The 24,535-nt window shown below is 41.0% G+C and overlaps 1 protein-coding gene across 2 annotated transcripts in view; it reads left to right on the forward strand.

The window, feature by feature from the left end:
* Nucleotides 1–21,806, forward strand: part of PLPP4 (phospholipid phosphatase 4) — a 101,078-nt gene extending 79,272 nt beyond the window's left edge. For both annotated transcript variants that reach the window (XM_024216990.3, XM_024216991.3), the window contains 2 exons: nucleotides 13,020–13,190; nucleotides 20,986–21,806. In XM_024216990.3, coding sequence (XP_024072758.1) covers nucleotides 13,020–13,190; nucleotides 20,986–21,185 — 371 coding nt within the window. In that variant the 3' untranslated portion in view covers nucleotides 21,186–21,806. The remainder of the gene's footprint in view (nucleotides 1–13,019; nucleotides 13,191–20,985) is intronic.
* The last annotated feature ends 2,729 nt before the right edge of the window (nucleotides 21,807–24,535 follow it).

The raw sequence follows: 24,535 nt of genomic DNA on the forward strand, positions 1-24,535 counted from the left end.
TCCCGCCCTGACCCAGGGCCTGGGCTTCCATTGAACTATTTGCTCAGCCCCTGCCTAAGGGCCTGAGCTCCTGACTGTGTGTTTACCGGCCCGCCCTGACCCAGGGCCTGGGCTCCTATTGAACTATTTGCTCAGTCCCCGCCCAAGGGTCTGAGCTCCTGACAGTTTGTTTACTGGCCCGCCCTGACCCAGGACCTGGGCCCATAGCAAACAATTGCGAGGTGGTGGGATGCCCCGCGAAGGGACAAGCCTCGGCCGAGCCCTTCTACATGAACTATCAGGGTTTACTTTTTTAAAAAAATGTTTGGCAGGCACCACACATCCCAGGATTGCTTCAGCTTCTATTCTGAATGGTACAAAAGTTTGCAAATACAGAATCTTTATTGGAGCTAATGCAGTCCCCAATGCATTTCTCTAATGCTATCAGCAGAGCTAGAAAATGTAAGCTTACCAAAACTGGAGGAATAGAGTCTTGCTAAATCTATTTTCCTCATCACTTTTGGGTCTATTGTTCTCCGGATGTCAGCATATAGCAACCATTAACAGTAAGAACTAAATCCTCCTTCCTAATTCCAATACTCCCTTCACCCCTGGAATATTTTATGACTAATCCCACCCGTTTAGAGAGAGCTCTTTTATGAATACTATTCAAACGCAAAGTGAAGCTGTTTGAATGTTGTGAGGCCGCATGATTCGGTGGTCAAAGCACTGGCCTGGGTCTCAGGAGACTTTAGTTCTGGCTCTGCTGCTGTTTCTGGTTTTGGCGGTGTGTGTGACCTTGGACAAGTCACTTCTCTTCTCTGTGCAGCTCTGGTTCTCCCACCCTTTGTCTGTTTAGACTGTAAACTCTGTGGGACAGTACTTTAGTGTGTGTTTGTACAAAGTCTAGCACAAATAGGGACCTAATGCTGCATTACAAGTAATAATGGCACACTACACATTTTAAACAGTCTGTTTTCTTCATCCAACACGTGCCAAGTTCCACACTGTTTTGCAACTTGGGGACCAACCCAGTCAGGTGCTGTTTGCCCCCTTTGAGGTGTTGAGTGGGGGTTGAGAGTGCAGCACCGTGCAGGATAAGGTGCTTGAGTAGTCTCAGGAATACCGGAATGAACAAAGGGCAGAGAATTGTCACGTGTTCCTGTGACGTGCATTTGGATCATTTCTTTTCTCCCTCTCATTCCTTCCATAATTTTAAAGCCAGTTAAATATTTATATTGAGACTTTACAACAACATCAACCTTAGTTTTAGTTACACCGTTTTAAGCTGAATCAAACTGACTTCTTCATTTTTGTTGGTGCTGTCTGTTTCCCAGAAGGGCTTGCTGGGATTTTATGTCACTCCTTGTCTTCATTATACAAGTGGTCCAGGATATGAATTACTCAGGTGCAAGGGATCAAAGCAGCTCATAATGAAGCAAAAATATAAATATAGGTCAGTGGCAATGGTTCTATTGATTGTTTGAAATCTATCTTCTGATGCAGAATCATAAGAACTATTTAATGTGACACCGGACGGTTTTATTTCCGTGTTTAGTACTAAAGTGTGGATGACATGTCTTTGTGTGTGTGTCTGCCTATTCTGTATGGTACAAATAAGCTGTTGACTTTTCCTGGAGCCGAAAAAAAATACGCACTGAAATATATGCAATCGGTTGACTGGTTCTTGAATGTGAATCACACGTATTCCCACACTGATTTCCCTTTTTACAGAGTGAATTGCCCATATTAATGTTGTTGACTGACCACGTCTTCAAAATATAGTTAGCAAGCAAAGTAGCAGCCTACACAGAGTGCACATAAATCCAATGATGTCAGAGTCTACTCTTACTTCTCTATTTGATGCTCCTCCATCTGAGAGCTGTTAGCTGCTGAGTCCATGTTCTCCTCTGCTGCTGACAGTACACACTGAGGCCATGGGGAAAGCAGCTGGGTTCTGGATGAACACATTCCAGGTTTCAGAAAGTCAGTCTCACAACACTGTAATGTAAAGCTTGGCTGGAGAATATTGGTTTCATGGCCACAAGCTAAAGCATCATTACTTCACTTTTTCATCTTAAGTGGGGCATAAGGCCCCCCCAGCAGAGTTTGTGAGTCAATCTTCATTTCTGCCTTGAGTTCAGAGTTACAAGCTAACAGCCTAAGGCAAAATTTGTCTCTCCACCTATACTGCAAACAGATTCAACTGTGTATTGAGCATTCTTTTATGATAGGAACTTCCACTGACCTCAACAGAAATGTTACATGCTCTGAACAAATACAGAGCATGGGAAAGGAACCAGTAATGACAAGAGCATTTTGATTTTTTTTTTTTTTTTTGTACCAGGCTCTTTGATTGGACTTGATCCAGGCCTCATCAAAATAAATCTACCACTGGATTCCACCACACTTTTAAAGGGATGATCTTTTATGTTGTTATATGCTGCCACCAATCTTCAGAAAAATATAGCACGTCAATACAGTTCTGGACATTGCACTGTGGATTAGATTGAATAGAACAGAATACAAGGCAGATGTGGAAGCTCCTTAATAAAAGTAGGGTTGGCTTTGCCTACATTCCTTGGAGTCAGATACAGTTTGCTGTGACTTGGCCTCTTGGCCTACGCTTTTAATTGCCTTCTTGCCTTCAGAATTAAAGGCATGTAATTTATAACACCGTCAGACACCCATATCTTTGTTTATATGGAGTACATTTAGCTACAACTCTATCTTCTTTTCATTTATTTATGTATGACCATGAAGGGAATTCCACAGAAGAATCCAAGCCCACAAAGTGGAAATTCAAAACGGAAAAGATTTTACATGTAGGAAGGTTTTTAATGATCTCCCTAAAGACTTCACAATGCGGCCAGAGATTGTGTAAAGTATAAAAATGTATCTGGATCCTTTGACTAAGGGGCACCTGAATGATGATACTGTGTTTCTTCAAGTTAGAGCTGGGCAGAATTTTTCATCCAGACCTTTTGGGGGGGGGGGGCTGAAAAATGTAGATTTGAGACAATTGAAACATTTCACAAATTCATGTCAGTGATATTTTTTTATTGGGAAAAAAGGGGGGGATTTCAGAAATGTCAGAATCATAGAATCATGACTGGAAGGGACCTCGAGAGGTCATCTAGTCCAGTTCCCTGCACTCATGGCAGGACTAAGGATTATCTAGACCAGTGGTCACCAACCAGTTGATCATGATTGACTGGTCGATCCTAGAGGATCTCCAGTCGATTGCAATCTCTGGTGGCACAGTGTGGCTGCTGCTAAGGCAGCCGCTCTGCCTACCCTGGCCCCATGCCGCTCCCAGAAGCGGCCAGCGCGGCCCCAGGGACGGGGGGAGGGGGGGCAGGGGTCTCCCTCCGCACGCTGCTCCTACCTACAAGCACCGCCCTCGCAGCTCTCATTGGCTGGGAGAGCTGCGGGGGTGGTGCTTGCAGGCAGGAGCAGCGCACGGAGCCATATGCCCCCCGCCCTCCCCAGGGGCCGCAGAGGTGTGTTGGCCCCTTCCAGGAGCGGTGTGGGGCCAGGGTAGGCAGGGAGCCTGCCTTAGCCTTGCTGCGCCCGCCGCTGACCGGGAGCTGCCGGAGGTAAGTGCTGCCCGGTGAGAGGCCGCACCCCAACTCCAGCCCTGAGCCCCCTCCCGGAGCCAGCACCCCAAACCCCCTCCTGCACTCCAACCTCCTGCCCTGACCCCTCTCTCAGAGCCAGCACTCTGTACCTCCTCCTGCACCCCAACCCCCTGCCCCAGGCTCAGCCCAGAGTCCCCTCGCACACTGCAAACCCTTTGGGCCCCAGCCCAGAGCCAGCATCCCCTCCCGAACCGCAACCCCCTACCCCAGCCCGGTGAAAGTGAGTGAAGGTGGGGGGGAGCGAGGGATGGAGAAGGGGGGATGGAGTGAGCGAGGCGGGGCCTTGGGGAAGGGAAGATCCTGGGTTGCCCTTAGATTCAAAAAGTGATTTTGGGCTTAAAAAGGTTGGAAACCACTGATCTAGACCATCCCTGACAGGTGTTTGTCCAACCTGCTCTTAAATATTCCCAATGATGGAGATTCCACAATCTCCCTAGGCAATTTATTTCAGTGCTTAACTACCCTGACAGTTAGGAAGTTTTTCCTAATGCCCAACCGGAATAGCCCTTGCTGCAATTTAAGCCCATTGCTTCTTGTCCTATCCTCAGAGGTTAAGGAGAACAAATTTTCTCCCTCCTCCTTGTACTTAAAAACTGTTAACACTGTTTTCTCCCTCCTTTTATGTACTTGAAAACTGTTATCACATCCCCACTCAGTCTTCTCTTCTCCAGACTAAACAAACCCAATTTTTCAGTCTTCCCTCGTAGGTCATGTTTTCTAGACCTTTAATCATTTTTGTTGCTTTGTCTGCACTTTCTCCCATTTGTCCATATCTTTCCTGAAATGTGGCACCCAAAACTGGACACAATACTCTACCTGATGCCTAATCAGCACGGAGTAGAGAGGAAAAATTACTTCTCATGTCTTGCTTACAAACTCCTGCTAATACATCCCAGAATGATGTCTTCTTTTTTGCAACAGCGTTACACTGTTGACTCATATTTAGCTTGTGATCCACTATGACCCCCAGATCCCTTTCCACAGTACTGCTTCCTAGACAGTCATTTCCTATTTTGTATGTGTGCAAATGATTGCTCCTTCCTAAGCGGAATACAGTACAGACCTATTTACGCACGGATGTCAGGAGTCAAGCAGTCACAACCACTGCTTGACTCCAGTGTTAACGGACTGCGGGTTAAGAGGGCCATGCTGAAAAAAGTGGCTATGATTCACTTAGAAAAAAACGCCGTTATTTTCTGCTCTTTCTGGCTCGCATTTTTTTTTCTTTCTTATGAAGTCTGTCATTCGCCGCAGATGAATCATTTCGATATTTTCCGCATTTTTCTCCTCCATAAATCTTACCACAGTTTCTACAGCACTAATGGCTTCTGTGGGCAAAATTTTGACCTTTTCAACGACATTCTCGTTGTCGTCATCATTGTCATTTAGACCTGCGTTATTAGAATTCTCGCCATCACTTTCGCGGTCCAACGTAGCCTCGCAGCCCATTAATATTTTTTCCTCGGACAGAAATTCTGAAGTCGGGCAATCTTCATCCACTCGGTAATGATTTCCGGCGATGTATCCAAACTAAAATCTTTTATCATTTGAAAGAGAAGTTTACCTTTATCCTCTTTTGTCTGCGTGCGTGTTTGTAGGACGTCTTCTGAAAATCATTCAAAGTCTGGCTCTGAATCAGTGCCACTGCTGGAGTTTTCTGAGTCTGAGCCGTCTTTGACAGAAAAGGCATCACCGAGAGCCTTCATCCAGCAGTTTTCAATGGACTTTTTAAACTAAATAAATAATTTCCTTCATGTTTAACTGTTTCAGAAATTCGGAAATGCCTGAAGACGTGCATGACACAATCGCCGAAATCAGCTCCCGACGATAAATGTTTTTAAAATTCTGAATAATACCCTGGTCTAAAGGTTGAATTTTTGATGTTGTGTTGAATGGTAGGTATAGCACTCAAATTTTTCCATCGCTTGATACCAGTGATTCGGTTGGAGGATGGGCTGGACAATTGTCAAGTAGCAAAAGTGCTTTGGCTTAGAGTTTCTTCGACCACAGATGCTTACGAACAGCTGGAACAAAGCTGTTGTGGAACCAGTCGTCGAAAATGTGTCTTGTCATCCAAGCATTTTTGCTGTTAGCGTATATTACTGGCAGTTTGGCTCTATTGAGGTGATTAAAGCAGTGAGGGTTATGAAAGTGGCCAACAAGAAGAGGGGCAAGTTTATGGCTGCCCATCTTATTACTACAAAAAAGAAGAGTCACACCATCTTTTATCTTTTTAAATCCAGTTGTTTTCTGTCTCTCGTAATTAAAGGCTAAAGTCTTAACAGGTAGCAGTTTTGCAAATAAAGCTGTTTCATCACAATTATAAAGTTGTTCTTCATTTTGTAAAATCGATTTTAACTCGGCGGGAAACGTGTTCGTGGCCGATTCATCGGCTGATCGGCTTTCTCCAGAAATCGATACCTGCGCTATGCCATGACACTTTTTAAAATGACTTATAAACCCCTTGCTGGCTTGGAATGATTCATCCCCCGTTAAATTTCCAAATTTTGTCACTTGGGCTTGAAGAATTGGCCCACTTAGCAGCATTCCTTCAGCCTTTCCTGAGCAAACTACATGCGCATGGCTTTGTCTATTGTGGGTTTTGCTGAATAGCGCATACGTTTTTGCTTAGGCCCCGGGGCAGAATCGATATTTTGTACAAAGTCATTCCATTTAGATTAGTTTTTTAGCCATCCTCGGAGAGTAGATTCGGCAATCCTAATATCTTTTGAAACTTTGGCCTGGGTTTCTCGATGTATTTACTCAATCTATTGCAACTAGCTTTTCTTCTACAGTGTAGGAACACTGACGCTTGCCCTCTGCCATTATATTAGGCCAATGGTTAAAATTTTCTAATGTAGTATATATATTGCTATATAACTACTATATATTATATATCTCTCTAGCGTGACCATGACTACGCGTGCATGATACAATATCGGTAAAGATGTACAACACATTTCCACTCTGTACTTCCTGTCGATTTCTATGTCAGTGAGTTTGTGAGCAAATCTGTAGCACTACATAGCAAGTTCCTGTACCGCGTGTTAATGAATCTCGCGTGTTAAATAGGTAGCACTGGGAGGCATGGCACTACCGCGCTTTAAGCGGATTCGCGTGTAAACGGGTCTGTACTGTACTTTGCATTTGTCCTTATTGAATTTCTTGCTATTTACTTCAGACCATTTCTGCGGTTTTAATCCTATCCTTCACAGCCCTAGTAACCCCTCCCAGGTTGGTATCATCCACAGATGTTATAAGTGTACTCTCTTTGCCATTATCTAAATCATTGATGAAGATATTGAACAGAACCAGACCCAGAACTGGTGCCTGTGGGACACACTTGATATGCCCTTCCAGCTTGACTATGAATCACTGATAACTACTCTCTGGGAATGGTTTTCCAATGCGTTATGCACCCACCTTATAGTAGCTCCATCTAGGTTGTATTTTCCTAGTTTGTTTATGAGAAGGTCATGTGAGACAGTATCAAAAGCCTTACTAAAGTCAAGATATACCACATCTACCACTTCTATTGTTCATTTCAACATTTTCAAAGTGAAACATTTAGATTTTCCAGCCTAGATTCAGAAGGGGCGCTGTTCACAGCATTGAGGAAAAGGAGGGTCCCCCTCTGTTTATATCAAATAGACTAGTGCACTCACCTGGGATATAGGAGAAGTGGGTTCAGATCTCTCCTCTAGGGTAGTGGCTATTCTAGGATGGGTCTTAATCTCTCCTATTGAAGCTGTTCCACTTTGTATAAATAATTAAATATTCACTGGAGCAGGGACTGAAACCCAGGTGAGTGTGTGGACCACCAAGCTACAGAATCATTCTCACTCTCTGGCCCACTTTCATATAAAGTGTGGAGATTTGAATCTGGGTTTTCTACATCCCAGGTGAGTGAGGAAATGGGGGGCAGGGGGGTGCGCTACCATCATGGTTTTGGGAATGGTGCCTAAGTCCCCTTGTGAATCTAGCCCTAATAAAAGCAAGTTTCCTTTGCTTTTAACAACAAAAATGCCCAAAATTGAAACAGTCTTTCATTTTCAAGGAAGCATTTCATTCAACCCCAAATGATTTTTTTCTAACTTTTTGACTCGCTGAAAATTCAGAAAAATGTTGTTGTTTTTTATAAATTTTCAAAAAAATTGGAACTGCCAGCAAACTTAAAAATCAGTTCTTGACATAGCTGTAATATGCATTGCAACAGCCTGAATGTTTATAATATGCATGGCCTGCCATGACTGAGCCGTGCATATCAGCATCAAATCTCTCTGATGCTAAATGCGTCACATTGCCCATTTAATCCAGCAAGACGTCATTTCAGTCCAATTAGAATCACTGTCAGTGTTTCAGAATTACATTTTCTCTTCACAAAAGAGAAACTTTGAAGGAATTCCATATTAAGAAGGTTTTGAACCTCAGTTGATGAGTTGTTTCCCTTTGTTTTACTTTGTAATGTATTTTAAGCTAGGGGCAACTCTACACTACAGCGTTAGTTACATCAGCGCAGCTGCAGCACATCTGGTCCAGACACACTATGCCAACGGGAGAGTGCTCTCCTGTCGGCATAATTACTCCAGAGGTGGAAGCTATGTCAGCTAGAGAGCATCTCCCGCTGACATAACACTAGTGTGGAAAGCGCAGAATTTGCATCGCTCAGGTGGTGGGGAGGAGTTTTTTCACTCCCCTGAGAGACATAAATAATTTGACTTAGGCTGTAGTGTAGATCTGCCCAAAGACTCTCCAAATTTTGATACCCCTCTGTCACTAAGTTCTCTGAGAAGATACAGCCTATGCAAATGCTAAATATCAAGGCAGTTCTGTACTTACCATTCCCTTTTTGAAACTAATAATGATCTTATCTAAAAAAACCTTTGGTTAGGTCCTTTGTCTTTAGGGGCTAATTAAGTTAGTTGAAATGCAATGCGGTGCATTTTTTTTTTTTTTTTGGTGGGTACTGCTGTGCTATGATTAATATTTGTCTCACTGACTTTGCAAAAATCTATGGCCCTGGAGCATCTTAATAGAACCCAATGTTTCTTGCACTATGAATGTGAAAATTACATGCCTGAAAATAAAAAGGTTTAGATTAAAGAAATTAAGGAAGAAACTCCCATTTTTTTAATTGCATGATGTATGGAAAGTAAGACTGTTCCCGCATCCCCTTATAATGTGCAGATATTGAGACAGGCACCCAGAAATCTGTTTTTCTGAATACCAGGTGAATTTTATATTCTCATTGAATTAATAAAATATAGGGGTTGACATTAACATATGAACATATTTAAATTTTTTTTTTTTCACTTCAATGTTGGTCGTGATCCTAAGAGATGCTAAACAACACCTCGCTGGAGTTTTTACTGTGGGGAAAATACGTTGCTCCCCAGAATAAAATGTTAATTGTGTTTGCCGCTTTTTTCTGCATTGGAATTGTCTTTCAAACCACAACAGTTCTGAATATGAGGAGGGGTGACCTGAAGACCTACATTGCAAAGAGCGATTGCTGCTGCACAAGGGTACTTCTCCACTGTTCAGAGGCTAGGTTTAGAAAATCAGTACAAAATTCAGATGTTTATCCAAACTCTCTGAACTGCTAGGGGCTGCAAATCTCACAAGTGGAGGCTCGCTGGTGAAATGTATTACATTTTGTGCTTCCAGATGGATTGAAGGAAATATCATTGTCAACATATTTCAGCTTTCCCTTTTGCAGTCATGGAAAGAACCAGGAGGTGCAAAGGCACACAGAAATTGGAGGGTGAGGGGGAGAAGGAGAGACATGAAAAAAAGTAAACCTTCTTTTTTATTATTATTTCAAAAAAGGAACCTGATTACATTTGAGTGGTGGTGAACATCTGGGTCAGAATCTGTTTCATACCCTGCTAGTCCATACCTATTATTACACATCTCACTTAGCTCATCAAGTAAAGAAGATAAAAAGCATGCACCAAGTTAAGACTTGCTTTGAGCACGGGAGGAAACCACCACAACACCTCCTCTAGAGCAGGAGTTCTCAAACTTCATTGCACCGCGACCCCCTTCTGACAACAAAAATTACTCACGACCCCAGGAGGGGGGAACTGAAACCTGAGCCCGCCCAAGCCCCACTGTCCTGGGTCGGGGGGCCAAAGCCCAAGCCCCACTGCTCCAGGCAGGGAGGCCAAAGCTGAAGCTCAAGGGCTTCGGCCCCAGGTAGGGGGTCTGCAACCTGAGTCCTGCCCCCCCAGGGCTGAAGCCCTTGGGCTTTGGCTTCGGCCCTGGGTAGTGAGGCTCGGGCTTCAGCCCCGGGCTCCAGCAAGTGTCAGCCAGCCCTGGAGACCCCATTCAAAGGGGGTCCCAACCCACAGTTTCAGAGATAGAAAGAATGTTTTACTATCCATTGGTTTGGGCACTTTCAGGCTATACCCACATCCTTATAGCTTTTTTAAAATAATAATAATAAAAACAAGTAGGTTTACTATCTGCAGGAGACCTTCCATTGTGCTGAAGTGCATTTCAGAGTCCACTTCCCACCTTCTTCAGCCAGGAAGAATGTAGTGAAATCACCATAGGCTGAAGGGGGCTATCCGAAAACTAAGTGTTTGGTGCCCCAGTTTGATGCTTAGTATGCATCCCATCTCTATCTGCTACTTCTGTTCAAAAGAAACAATTCATTTGTGGGTTTAAAGGTGAAAAACAAGTCTTCAGTAATTACATTCAATTGTCTGCATGGTTGAAATTTATGAAAATGCTCCACTGTGGTATCAACTAAAATTGACTATTCCATAGATTCATCTGCAGAATGCAAAGGTCATTACTTTGTTTCATTTAGCGATGGAAAGTATGTGCAGAAGGACATTTTGAAAGGCCTAAGCATAAGTTTAGAAAACAAATCTGTGTTTGATCCAAGATCAATGGGAGTTTTGCCTCTGATTTCAACAAGAGCAGGATCAGTGGCTTTTATCATATGAACATGACTTATTACCTTATGTTCATGTGTCAATAAATGAGTAATGTCTAGTTCTTACAGTGACAAACGCATAACAAATGTCACGGGGAGGTACACAGGTAGTTCTTTACAATTATTTTTATTAGCTACGCCATGAATATTCAGGACTCCATTTACTTACATAATTGCAGTGTATTAGACTGCTTTTCACTAGACACATGCATACATAGAATTAGAATCATAACCTCAAATCAGAGTGAAACCAATATATTAAAGTTTTGTGGAATTATCAATTAATTAGTTGCAACTTCCTTCATCATCTTAGGCCTGGTCTACACTGGGGGGGCGGAGGGGCGGGATCAATCTAAGTTATGCAACTTCAGCTATGTGAATAACATAGCTGAAGTCAACGTACTTAGATCTACTTACCACGGTGTCTTCACTGCGGTAAGTCGACTGCTGACGCTCCCCCGTCGACTCCGCCTGTGCCTCTCGCTACGGTGGAGTACCGGCATCGACGGGAGAACGCTCGGCAGTCAATTTATCACTCCGGAGGTAAGTGTAGACATGCCCTTATAGAAGGTACTCAGCAATTTACAGGACTGGGAAATGAATACAAGGATCTGATCCGACACTCACTGGAGTCAATGGAAAGACTCTCATTCATGTCAATGGGCTTTGGATCAGATGTCTAGAGAGTGAACTCTGCTCTCATTCCTGCAGTTGGTCCTTCCAGACCATGGTTAAGGCTTATAGGTGAGCCTCTCTGTACCCTTTTTGTGGATCAACAAAAGACTTTGTTTTCCAGTGCTGTCTGTTCCACACCTTTCATCAGCAGTACATTTACTACAACAACAAACATTTAAAATGTATAAGATACATGTTTTTAATTAAAAAGTAAATTTTTTTATTTATTTTTGGTTAAATCACTGCCCCAGATCCATCACCAACTATCTGGAATGTGAACAGCAATCCGTATAAAAACATTCAGTATATAGAAACTTGGCATTTGGAGTCTGTCATAACTGCTAGCTAAGAATGTGATACAGAAGCAAGTAAATGGAACCCAATAATATCTTTTAAATATTTCAAAAGATCTTTATATGAGTGAATCCTTTTACACCATCAATCATGAACTGGGATCTATGCTGGAAAGTCCATCAGAACTCTTAACCTTGTGCCTAAAGTTAAGCATATGCTTAAGTGCTTATTGGAATGGATGCCATAAAGCAAAAGATAAATATGTAATACTGGATAGGAGATCTGGTTTTTCCAGAGGAAAAGAGTTCACTGTTAAAGAAAGCTTTACTGAAAAGATTTTAAAAAATGAGATATCACAGTATTCTGGGATTTGGTGGGTTATGTGCGAGCTGCACATCTTTGAAAGGCAGGTGGATTTATTCTGAAATATTTACTCAACCTCATTACCTTGTATTCCTGTATAGATGTATATCACATATATGGAAAGCCTGTATTAATAATAGGCCCAATCTTGCATGGGACTGAGTACCCACAGCTTAGCACTTGTAGGCTTGAGCCTAAGATTTGTAATGTCACTATTGCCTTTTAACAAAAAAACATTTAAAAATCAGCTGTTTAGGAAGGTTAATTTTTTATAACTAAAATAGCCAAGATATATCAACACTGTTAAGATGAAGGCTGGGGTTATTACCATGCAAGCTTCTCAATGATTGTGTGTGTCGGGTTTACGGGGTAGTCAATAGGCAAACCGCGGGTTAAATCCGGACCCAGAGATGACCTGTGCCTACCAATAGTGGGGGGGAGGGGCAGAGTGAGGACAGTCAGCTTCAGTGGTGTTACTGAGCATGCTCAGTACAGCCCAAGCAGAAAATCTGGGGGGGGCACGTGACCCCATATATCCCTCACACACACGCGCACATACACACACACTTTGCCTCTGTCCGGACTGCCAGATGCTTTTTAACAGAGGGCAAAATCTTTTTATTTACTTATTATTATCATTATTGTTATTAGTTTTGTATTATTTTCTCTGGAGTCTGGACTTTGACTATTTCTTGACTGAGAAATTTGGACCTTGACAGAAAATAATTGATTGCTCCTGGTTTACACAGTGGACATGGGCCTGAGCCTAAAGAGCGCTGGGTGCCTCCCACCAGGTACTGTGCACCTGTGGCTCCTCCATATGGTCATTAGAGTTTATCTGGGTTCAGGATGCCTGGTCTGTGCTTTTTGTATCCTTCTGGTTCTAGTGGCCTCTAACCTAAAAGGTACTGCTGAGCACCTACTAGGACCAAGACCTTCTTGCAGTAGAAAGATACCTGTTATAAAGTCATAGAGTTTAAGGCCAGAAGGCACCACCCGCTCATCTAGTCTAACTCCTGTATATCACAGGCCTCTCACTTCTCTGTTAAACCTCCCAGGATCACACTCTTACTCTAGTTGCTAATGACATGATTCTGTAATTTTGTGTTTTTCTTCGGCAGTTGCATTTTCAGGCCTTGGCTTTACGACCTTCTACTTAGCTGGAAAGTTGCACTGCTTCACTGAAAATGGCCGAGGGAAAAGCTGGCGGCTTTGTGCAGCAATTCTGCCTCTGTATTGTGCCATGATGATTGCCCTGTCACGCATGTGTGATTACAAGCATCATTGGCAAGGTGAGTCATGGTGATGCCTTTCCTTTTTATTGTCCTTCTATTTCTGCAGTGAGAGCTCCAGGGATGGAGTGATTATAACTTGTTTGATTGGCAGCTAGTTCTAAGCGTCATTTTAGTTCCTACAGCGTGTGTGAATATGACAGGGGCTCAGTATATCTGTGTGTTTTTATATATGATTGAATGCATATAAACATGTTTTGGCCCATTACTGTAGAACAGAAAACTACAGAACTTTTTTGTAAATGTTACTAGGTGGATTGTGGCCTCTTAAGATATATAGTATAGAATACAGATGGTGACAACTTTTGCCCGAGCTCAAAGCTTTGCTGCAAAGCTTCATGTCTTCTAGCCCATTAACATTTTTTTAGTAAAACAGATGTTTGGGTAAACGGCTATGGTCATAATGGCTTTAGAGGAGTGAGAACCTCTGTTTCCAAATTAATCATCTAATTTAGTAAGGAAACTATATCATATTCACATCATGTCCAATAAAAATAAAATGGATTTTCCATAGTTTCTGGCAGATATTTTTGATTCCAGTATTTTACTTCAGAATGGACTAATTCTCAGATGTTAGCTGGGTAGATTTAATATGTACAATGTACGTTGTACCAGTGTATGTTCACTAAGTTGCAACTGCTAATTAAAATATTCATAATTTATTGTATCATGACATGTTCTTTATTGCAGGAACATGCAATGCTTTCCTGATTCTGCAATCAGATCTCAGAGTCAGAAGATCTTACCACTGTCATATTAATTTACATGGAATAAATGGGTCAAAGGTCTTAACATAAGCCAGTCACTGTCCAATATTAAACAGTCTTAAACAGATTTTGCTATACAGAAACCTGAGCCTGCTTAGTACCATGGCAAACACACCATTCAAAATCCCTTTAACCTTTTATTAAAGATAAAGAAAAGTAGGAAAAACAGTTAAAGCATTTGAAATGTAGAGTATTAAGTAAGGCTTTCATTTTAACAACACCCCTTCACTTTCCCTTTAGCTAAAGAGAGTTATTAGAAGGGGGGGGGGAAACCCTTGTTTGACAATCTTTTAGATGGTATTAAATAGGGTGACCAGATAGCAGCTGTGAAAAAACGGGACGGGGTGGGGGATAATAGGCACCTATATAAGAAAAAGTCCCCCCAAACAGGACTGTCCCTTTAAAAACGGGACATCTGGTCACCCTAGTATTAAAGATAGTAATAACTGTCCTTTGGGGTAAAAGAGAAGAAGTTAGCTGAGATGAGCTGGAGCTGGTGTTGCTAAAGTCCTATTTAGCTTAATCTTAGAGGTGTTTAGGATTTAGCTCAAGCAAGTAGGGATACCAATGTCATCTGAATCCCTCTCTCTGGCCCAATCTGGTCAGCACATCCCTCGGGATAAGGACAAAGAAGGCTTGGGGTCCCAGTAAACAATGGGGATGGCAGCCATGATGGTGCAGCTCGCTCCAGTAGCTTTGTCTGTGCTTTCTAATTTTTCCCCAAAAAGTCTTTCTTTAAGGTTTCCCCCCCCCCCAAAAGGGAGTGATGGGTGGAATAGCCCATCCCCTCATTATTTTGTTCACCAATTAGACCTAATGTCCAGCAAACCAATTGCAGTTCATTATAATTCAGTTACATATCTTTTGTCTTTACCAAGCATGATTTTGTCATAGTCCTTGAATTATATCAGTAGACTTTTCTGTTTTGACTAATTCTGGGGTTATTTTTATCAGGATTTTTTTGCACCTGTTCCCATTAACATTTGCTATTATAGGTTATAGTGACATTTTATGAACTTTCACATCCTTTACAGTTGAGCTCACAATTAGAATAAATTTGTAAGACCAATTATCATAATATAATCCCTCTTTTTGATGAACGAATTCCGCCTAGGATCAGACATTTGTTCATAAAATCACAGTTACTAAGAGAAACCTTATTTTATCTCAAGCATATAGGGAGGAAAAAGGAAAAGAAAAAGGTACTTGATTATAGTGTAGGGTTTGGAAATTTCTTATTCCAAAACTGGGATTTACAAATGTTACTTGATGAAATGTTACCAAAATTGCAGTTAAATTTTCCAGATGTTAACTACACTAAGAACTTAGAACTCACTTAATTTGTAGCTAAAACTGCTGCTGTTATACGTTTGTAAGATGCTGAAGAACAAACCAGTTCTTATCACTTCTTTGTCTGTATGCCCAGGATGGGTAAAGATGGGTGTGTATGTGAAATCCTCTCGTTTGCCACTTACACAGTTAAAGCTGTACATTTACACAAACCATGAAAATTTTATGCACTAGTGGTTAAGCTTGGACACTTGAAAAAAAATCTTTAGCCCTGATGGTGTTCTTACCCAAGTTTGTTGTCTCCTTTTAAAAGAAGCAACAAATTGATGTTCTTTTGGAACTACATTTGCATTTCTGAGCCCTTTGCAACCCCCAAAGAGGGCAAAAACAAAACAACAAAACATTTTGAAAACAAAACAATCAGAGAAATCACCGAACAGTTTGGTGTTGCAAGAGCCCTTCATTCTGGTGGCTTGATATTCAATTCACAGTCAGTGCAGTAGCAGCCCTGAATTAAGCTGGTATTTTGTTAACAAAGAGGGATTACCCAAGAAGTTATTTCAGAAAAAAAAAAAAATCTGCACTTTAGCAACTTAACTGTCAACAATTTAAAATACTTCAATTTTGCCATTTTTGCTTTTTCTTAAAATTACCTTTTTGTTAAACTTGCAAAATTATTACCAATCATTGATACTACAGACCTCAAAATAATAATTAAAAAAAAATGAAACAAAGTGTTTGTTAAAGAAATTTTAAAAATTGAAAACTTTAAAAACAATTGTTTACCTCTTTTTAAACAAAAACATTAATGGTTTGCTTTGCATGCTTATCTCAAACAACCTCAACACATTTAAGAATTTTAAAACAAAATGTGGAAAAGTGGGTTTTTCCTATTCAAAACAAAATTTTTCATTTTACTTTTTCTGATTAGAAAATTTTAAATATCTAGTCAAAATCAACATTTTCCTACAGAAAATTTTGATTTAGATGAAACTACATTTCTGACAGAAAAAAAATTTGGTCAAACAACGTTGACCAGCTGTACAATAAGCAAGAAAGTACAGTAAAACAACAACAATTTCAAGTGTAGACAGTCATTTTATTGCAATTTATAAGACATAATAAGGATGGTGGAACATTCCAAATCAATGAAAAAATATAGAAATTAAATTTAAAAAAAATCAGATAACCACTTGAAAGTGCAGACTAATTATTTGATTCATGTGCATAGAGATAGATATGCTGTGGAATGTAGTATTAAAACTGTGTGGGTCTGTCTGTGAGAAAAGATTCAGTAGTTCTTCTCTAGCTTGGTCTATGCATGTTTGCAGTGTGTTTTATCCTGCCAAGAGGAAGAATTTTTTATGGACTAAAATGTGTGCTGTGAAGCAGATAATTATGGTGTGTTTTATATGTTGTGGAAATAGATTACACCCAAGGGGTTACCACCATGTCCATTACAGCTGCATATGTTTGTCTTTGAAGCTTAAGTAGATGATGCTGAAAACTCTGCTGTGCTAACAAACCAGGGATTATTCAGGCAGCCATGTTATCCTGCAAGTGACCTTAGCGCTTACCTGAGAAAACCGCACTCTCTAGGGAGGGACTAAGTCACTCTGTAAAATTTAGCATTGTAGCTCAGCCCCTGTCTTTTGTGCTCAGTGGAGGCAGCCAATTGTGTTAAATTACTTATGGTGGCTTTGTGATACAGCCTTAACTGCCCAGTGGGGAATGAGCAAGGACTATCAATATACTGTACAGGACTCAGTGAACTGTAGGTGAAAGAGGAAATAGCATAACCTTACATTAAAAAGCCATAGAATCGGATCTCAGAATTAATATTATGAGCATTCTCTGAGCCTCCTTCAGTTCTGATATAAAATATAGAGTTCATAATCTTTGTGTTGGCATTAGTGAACTATAACAGATTAGCATATTCCATATTGAATCCTAAATACATTGACTATTTTAAGACCCTAACTCAACACATGGCTTTCTCTAATCTGAAAAGATTCCAATGAATTTATTAACTAGATAAATGGAAATAAATAGAACCAGGGGTAAACAAGGAATCTGGAACAATGTTCCCTTTCTAGTGTTGGTAAATAAATTAAAAATAGCATTTTGCAAGGCTGTCTCTCCTAGGATCTCAAACTAAACACAGGCATCTTCTTGGAGAAAACCAGAGTGAAAATGCTTATTCTAATTTTGCAGACTACATAGGGCAAGATCAGCAACCCACAGATCTAAAGCACTGCAGTCATGTGGTTACTCAGGGTCCCACTGTGGTGGATGCTGTACAGACATACAATAAAAGCAGTCCCTACCCCAAATTGTGTATGAACGGCTAGATTGTGAAACACTTGGTCATACTGGTGAGCATTTGCTCACACAAGAATTTACTCACACAAGCAATCTTTTTGACTTCAGTGGGGCTCTACATGTCAACTTGTGCTCACCAATGTAATGGTTTATACAATCTAGCTCTAATTAAGGAGATGTAACAGGTGGGAGTAGTGTACTGTATAGAGTAGTAGGAAAACATGATTGTGTGTACTCAGTACATATAGCAACTTGCTCATGTGAGTAGTAACAGTGAAGTCCATCAGAATACTCATGAGTAAGGTGCTACTTACTACATGTAAGACTGGCAGAACTGAGGCCTGAGTTATCAATCATACCAGATCTATAACCTAAAGAAAAGTTACTAATCTTCATAATTCAAAAGCCTCCAGGAAGGGTGAGCTCTTTTTTAAAGGACACAGAAAGGACCAACACACAAGGTTTCCCAGGTGCTCTTGTTTGAAGAACCCGAGAGAAAGTAAAATTAATCATGCCTGATCTGTAAAGTCTAATGCTGTCAGGAGAAGTTTGAGTCAAAAGGAGTTCATTATGCTGAAGCTAACTGTATTGATCACAGTGGAAAGGACATAGCATAGTTAACAGTGTGCTTGCAGCTCTGGATACTCTGGGAGTCCTAGTATCCTCTCTAAATGAGAAGGGTGCTGTTCTCTCATCTTCATCAATATAATGAGAGTTGCCATTATATTGACACTTTCCAGCAGGAGTTCCAATGTGATGCTGTCAATTAGGACAGAGGAAATGGAGATCACTGTGATAGAGGTTTATAAAATCATGAATGGAATGGAGAAAGTGAATATGGAACTGTTGTTTACCACTTCACATAACAGAAAAACCCAGGGTCACCCAATGAAATTAATTGGCAGAAGGCTTAACACAAACATAAGGAAGTACTTCACACAGTGAACAGTCAACATTTGGCAGGGGATGTTGTGAAGGCTAAAAGTATAACTGGGTTCCAAAAAGAATTGGATAAGTTCCTGGAGGGTAGGTCCATCAATGGTCAGGGTCACAAACCCATGCTCTGGGTTTCCCTAAATCTCCAACTGCCAGAAGCTGGGACTGGATGACTGGGATGGATCACTTGAAATTGCCCTGTTCTGTTCATTCCCTCTGAAGCCTCTGGCGCTAGATCAACCATTGGTCTGACCCAGGATGGCCAGTCTGATATTCTTACTAAGGCCCCAATACAATGTCATTTACACTCACTAGGAGTCTTTCCATTGAGGCCTAAGAACACTATCCAAACTCAATCATTCTTTGACTTTAATGTGATTTATATGAGGCACCAGCTGACAAAAGTAGCCTTTCATGTCGCTGCAGAGTAAATTATTTTATTCTAAACAATATTTGTTAAATTTAACCAACTTTGAAAGCCTGTGTAATAGCACATATTGGAGTCAGTGGATAGTGACTTCTGCCATGTGATGGGGTATTGTTAATTTTTTTGTAACCATGACCCCTGGTATGGGACTGAAGCCAGGAAATAAAGCTCAAGGTGGGATATTCAGGTGACTTTCAATGGGATTTACGCTACTAAGTCACTGCGCCACTGTCAGCTTTCTAGTATCGCTGTTCTAAGCTGACAGGAGAAACTCTCCCACCAACATAGCGCTGTCTACACCGGTGTTTAAGTTGAGTGACATAACTTATGTCAACTTTAGCCGTAGCTCTAATCTACACCAGACTGACAGAACTAGAGCTTGAATTCTAAATTTCTCTTTAATTAAATTTATTTTAGCGATTTACTCTTCTTTGTAATTAGATACGATATTTTCACTATTTTTTATTACACTGTCATTTCCGTTAAGAAAGTGAAAAAGAAATCAGAAAGGTAATTGGATACTTTTGACCCTTTTTTTGATCAGTGCTAAAGCTCCTGAACAAAATTAAACTCCTCATGCCGTTTAATAGTTAGTGTCTTTCACTATTGTTTACATTTGAATCTCCAGGGCCTTTCCGAGCCAATGCGTATTTTCAGGGATTTTTTTTTCCTCACTTGAAAATAAAGAATTTCCCAAAGAAGATCAAGAAAATTGAATATTAAGCGACAAGTGGTGACTTGACAAACAGCGCAAATCTCTTGCACTTGACAGACTGTTGTTCTCTCAGACAGAGAATAACAGTCCTACAAAAAAACCTTAGGAAGCAAATCCCTTTGTGTTGCAAAGAAGTTTATCTTGTTTGTTGTAGTGATGGCACCTAGGGAGAGGAGAACTACAGGCAGAAATGTAATGACCATGCTCCCTTTAAACCAATGCATGCTGTGAGTGAGTCATATCCCAGTATCTGCAGGCAGGGCCGGCGCTTCCATTTAGGTATCCTAGGCGGTCGCGTAGGACGCCAGGATTTGGGGGGGTGGCATTTTGCCGCTCTCAGCGGCAATTCAGCGGCGGGGGGTCCTTCCGCGCTCCGGGTCTTCGGCGGCAATTCTGCGGCGGGTCCTTCGCTCGCTCGGGGCCCTGCCGCAGAATGGCCGACGACGACCGGGAGTGGGGAAGGCCCCCCGCCTAGGGCGCCAAAAACCCTGGCGCCGCTCCTGTCTGCAGGTGTCTGCAGGACTTCAGAGTGTTTTTGTCCCCAAGCATCACTGCAGGCTTGGAGCAGGAGGTGATGTCAGAAAGAAGCAGGAAGACAAGACCAAAAAGCCAAACTGTTTAATTAGGGTTTGTCTTTTCAGAGACTTTTGTTAGTTTTCAGATTAACTGATTTTTTAAAAAATATAAAAATGCAACTGTAGTCACGATAATAAAACCTATTTTGTGGATAGAGTATCCATGTAGCTTAGCAGCTTTGAGAATATCTACCCTGGATTTAGAAGACAATGGTTAAAAGATATTAAAGGTGCAAAATATTGTTAGGGCCCAATAGTGCAAGGTGCTGAGTGGCTCTTGGATGCAGGGGCTCTGTGCAAGCCCCAAATACATTGGTCAGTACGTAGTTATAGATAGCAGGCTGGGGGTCAAAGAGGGATTCTTAAAGCCAGATGGATTTGGCAGCTCAAAACTCTTGTAGGGAATGCAAAGGGGCAATGCAGAATTCCATCCATCTCACGCCACCCACGGCCTTCATGATGTTCCCTGCACAAAGGGAATGTTTTGTAAAGACTTCCTCATAGGGACTCCACCCACCTGCCCCTGGACAAGGGTGCCATCTCCTGGGCAGCAACCCATCGGGTTTATTTTGGGTCTCCCTTGTGAGTGCACTGCATGAGGATAAATTCAGGAGCAGATTAAAGGATGCAGGGTGCTTCCACCCAGGGAAACATTCTGCACCTCTTGGATGCAGACTTTAATTCCCCCCCATCCGCCCCCATCAATATTGGCTGCTATTTCAACACTAACATGCTTGGTTTTTTTGTTGCTTTTCCTACCTAGATGCTTTTGTCGGAGGAATCATTGGCCTAATTTTCGCTTATATTTGCTACAGACAGCACTACCCACCTTTGGGTAACATGGCTTGCCATAAACCTTACGTCAGCCTCCTAGTTCAGACCTCAACGAAGAAAGAAGAGAGACCTACAGCAGATAATGCTACCGGCCTGCCTCTAGAGGGAATAACTGAAGGACCAGTATGACTAATAAATGTGCACAATGAACTTTTAGCCCTTCTCACATTCCTCCCAACTGGTCTCTTAACATGATGTTTCCTACAGTACATTTGGGCAGTGATTTTTTTTTAAAAGATATTCGTTTTCATACAGTAACATCCTCTTACTTTTAAGGTTCAGTTTTCAATACATACTGTTTTGTCCAGCTGTCTGTTTTCAGTCCGTTACCAGAGCAAAAAAAAATCCAGAGAGGAAAAAAGTGTCAATAGAGAGAACATGCCAAATCCAAGCTAGTTAACTGAATAGTTTTGAAAGAGAGGTATTTGAATATACAGTCAATCTGAAAACAGTGGATGTTGTGTGATGCTGAGCGCCTCCTAGGAAATAGATTGTCCTTAACCATCGGTGACTTCAGTAGGTGTTGAGTGCGGTCATCACTATCAGGAGGTTTTCAGCAACTGCCATATTCAGCCCTTGGTCTGTTTCTTTATGTAATTTGATGTATAAGGGGCAACCTCCTTATGTTTATGTTGTGGTCTTCTAACATAATAAATCTTCCACATGATGTGAATGCTTTGTGCTAGTTGTCAAGTTTTGGCAGGGTTATTCTGAGCTGGTAATTAAACAGTTGCTGAAATGTATGAAGAGCAAGAGCCAAGTCTACTCACATCAAGGGTTTTGGAGGATGAAGCTGACAGCAGAGTGAGCCAAATCTGTGGAAATTGTCAGCTTGCCATATCATATGTTCATAGGCTGGATTAGAAACTGGGTATTAAAATATTAGCATTTTTTTCTGAGAGCTCGGACAGTAATTATTTTCAAAATTGAATGAAACTGCAGCAACTCCCACGACAGACAACAAGCTGCAATCTTAAAAACAAACAAACAAGCAAAAATCCTAAAACTGCGCAGTTGAAGAAACACCATGTTTTCTGTGAATCTCAATGTGCCACCGCTGTCCTGGTAGAACTGTCTCTAATGAGACACTCCAGCATTGGTTGTGAACTTAAGGAATGTAAGGACTTTGGTTCATGAGCATTGGTTTCACATGTATGAATGCTTCCGTCAGTTTCCAGCACTGTAATATGCCTGGCTGACTTCTGAGAAAAATATTCTATTTGCTCATTTCCCCATTTTCAATTCATCATATTCCTAAGCCTAGCATTTGTAAGGGTCATCTTGCCGCCTGATCCAAAGCCCATTAAGTCAATGGGAATCATTTCATAGTATTCCAGTAGGCTTTCGATGAGGTGCAGAGGAGGTAACCATGTGTATGACCAACCTATGTTAGTTTATTTTTTTTTAGGTTTCCATTCATTATTCATGCACTGTGCCATATTAAAAACATATCACCCTCCAGTGAAATGATGTACCTTTGAATGGCAAAGTGTCAGCTTCCAGCATTTCCTTTAATAGATGGATTATAAAAGAGCAGGTAAAATGTTCTAAAAATCACATCCTGACAGTTGAACATTCCTTGGCTAGATGAGCTCGTTAAGGTGATCATAACCGCTTTGATCAACAATATCCATTATGGTGCTTTAGACTGGAGGAGACCGGTGCCATAGCTACCTTATAACTAACGTGTTCCTGTTGGAATATGTATTGGCCTTGTAGGCATTTTGTGATTCAAAAAAGCTGTGTGTCTCAGTGTAAAGGCTTGTCATTTATTTTTGTCAAAGGTACACTTTGTAGATTTTTTGAGAAGAGCTGTTCCCTGATTGGCAACACTTGAATTTTTATAGAAGAAAAACAAGTTATGAACCCTTTTTCTAAATAAAAAGAATGCATGCAAAAGAATGCTGCCAAACTCATTTAATGAAAATATATACAACATTGTGAAATATACATTAATAGGAAATGACCTTATGGAAAAGTCATAGAAAATGTAATAGGGATGAGACCAATAGGGGTTCTATAGAAATTAGGCCTGGTCTATACTGGTGCTATAGGCCCTAGTGTAGATACAATTATACCAGCATGACTGTTTTTATATGCCACTATAGCTTATGCCAGTTCCTCAAACTTAGGCTTGGTCTACACTAACCCCCCAAGTCGAAGTAAGGTATGCAACTTCAGCTACGTGAATAACGTAGCTGAAGTTGACATACCTTACTTCGAACTTACCGTGGTTCAGACGCGGTCCACACGCGGCAGGCAGGCTCCCCCGTCGACTCCGCGGTACTCCTCTCGTTGAGCTGGAGTACCGCAGTCGACGGCGAGCACTTCCTGGTTCGATTTATCGCGTCCAGACCAGACGCGATAAATCGAACCCGGAAGTTCGATTTCCAGCCGCCGAACTAGCGGCTAAGTATAGATCAGCCCTCACATAAATTAAACCAATATAAGCATAGTTGTGCCGGTTTAACTGCATCCTCACTAGGCAGGTTTTCCCAGTATAGCTTTACCAACAAACCCAGCTATAGTAGACCAGTCATTACTCTAGAAACCTAGGCAAATGTAATAAAGAATTACCTCCTTGCTAGAGAGTTTTTACACCGTTCTATAGAATTCTATATCAAGGATATAATTTTATATAGGATGATTAAAAAAACTAGCAAAGTTATCATTTCTATAAATTCTGTAGGATTTTTCCATTAGCTTTGTCTTTTAGTGGAAAAACTTGGCTTCTGGCATGTATGCAAATCTTTAAAAAATTCTTAAACTCAAATTGAAAGTTTATTATTGAAGTATAGTGCATTTTACACATTTTTATATACATTTGGTGTATTCTTAAAAAATGAGTAGGGCCTCCTAAATGTGCTGTAAAAATTCCCACTATTTTAATGGACTTTGATCCAAGTTAGCTATAGTCCCCTTGTTAGTTGGGATAGGAAAGGCTGACAGAGCACTTAGAAGAAACGCAACTGTGAAAATGCTGGAATATGAAATGTTGTGCACCATAAATACTTATATTGAAAGATAAATGGGTAAAAAAGACTTTGCAATGCAGCAAAGAAAGTATTTTTAATGGCTGCAATTAAATTGAAAGTAATAAAACAGCCCATGTAAAAGCTTGGATTAAGGTGTAATTAAAATTATGAAAAATGTAATAAAATGAAACTTACAGAAAGGTCCATAGGAGCTATAATTACCAGTGCATGTCAGCGTAAGGAAAGCATTTTTGTGGATCGGTGTATTTTAATTTCATGCTCTCTTAATGTGAAGGAAATGTAATGTTGTAATGCACCAATAAAACTGCACATGAATGTGGGTTTTTGTACATCTGCGTGTTATCATTTTTTTGGTAAGGAGAAAGGTCACCAATTTGGTTTCATTAGTAAACCATAACGAGTGTTGCAAACCACCAGCCCTAAAATAACTGCAGTCACTTAGGAGCAAGGAACAGTTCCAAGAGTTAGTTACTGTTGCTACAA

The sequence above is a fragment of the Terrapene carolina genome, unplaced genomic scaffold (assembly GCF_002925995.2).
Source record: "Terrapene carolina triunguis isolate 2854851 unplaced genomic scaffold, T_m_triunguis-2.0 Scaffold95, whole genome shotgun sequence".
Classification (NCBI taxonomy): Eukaryota; Metazoa; Chordata; order Testudines; family Emydidae; genus Terrapene; species Terrapene triunguis.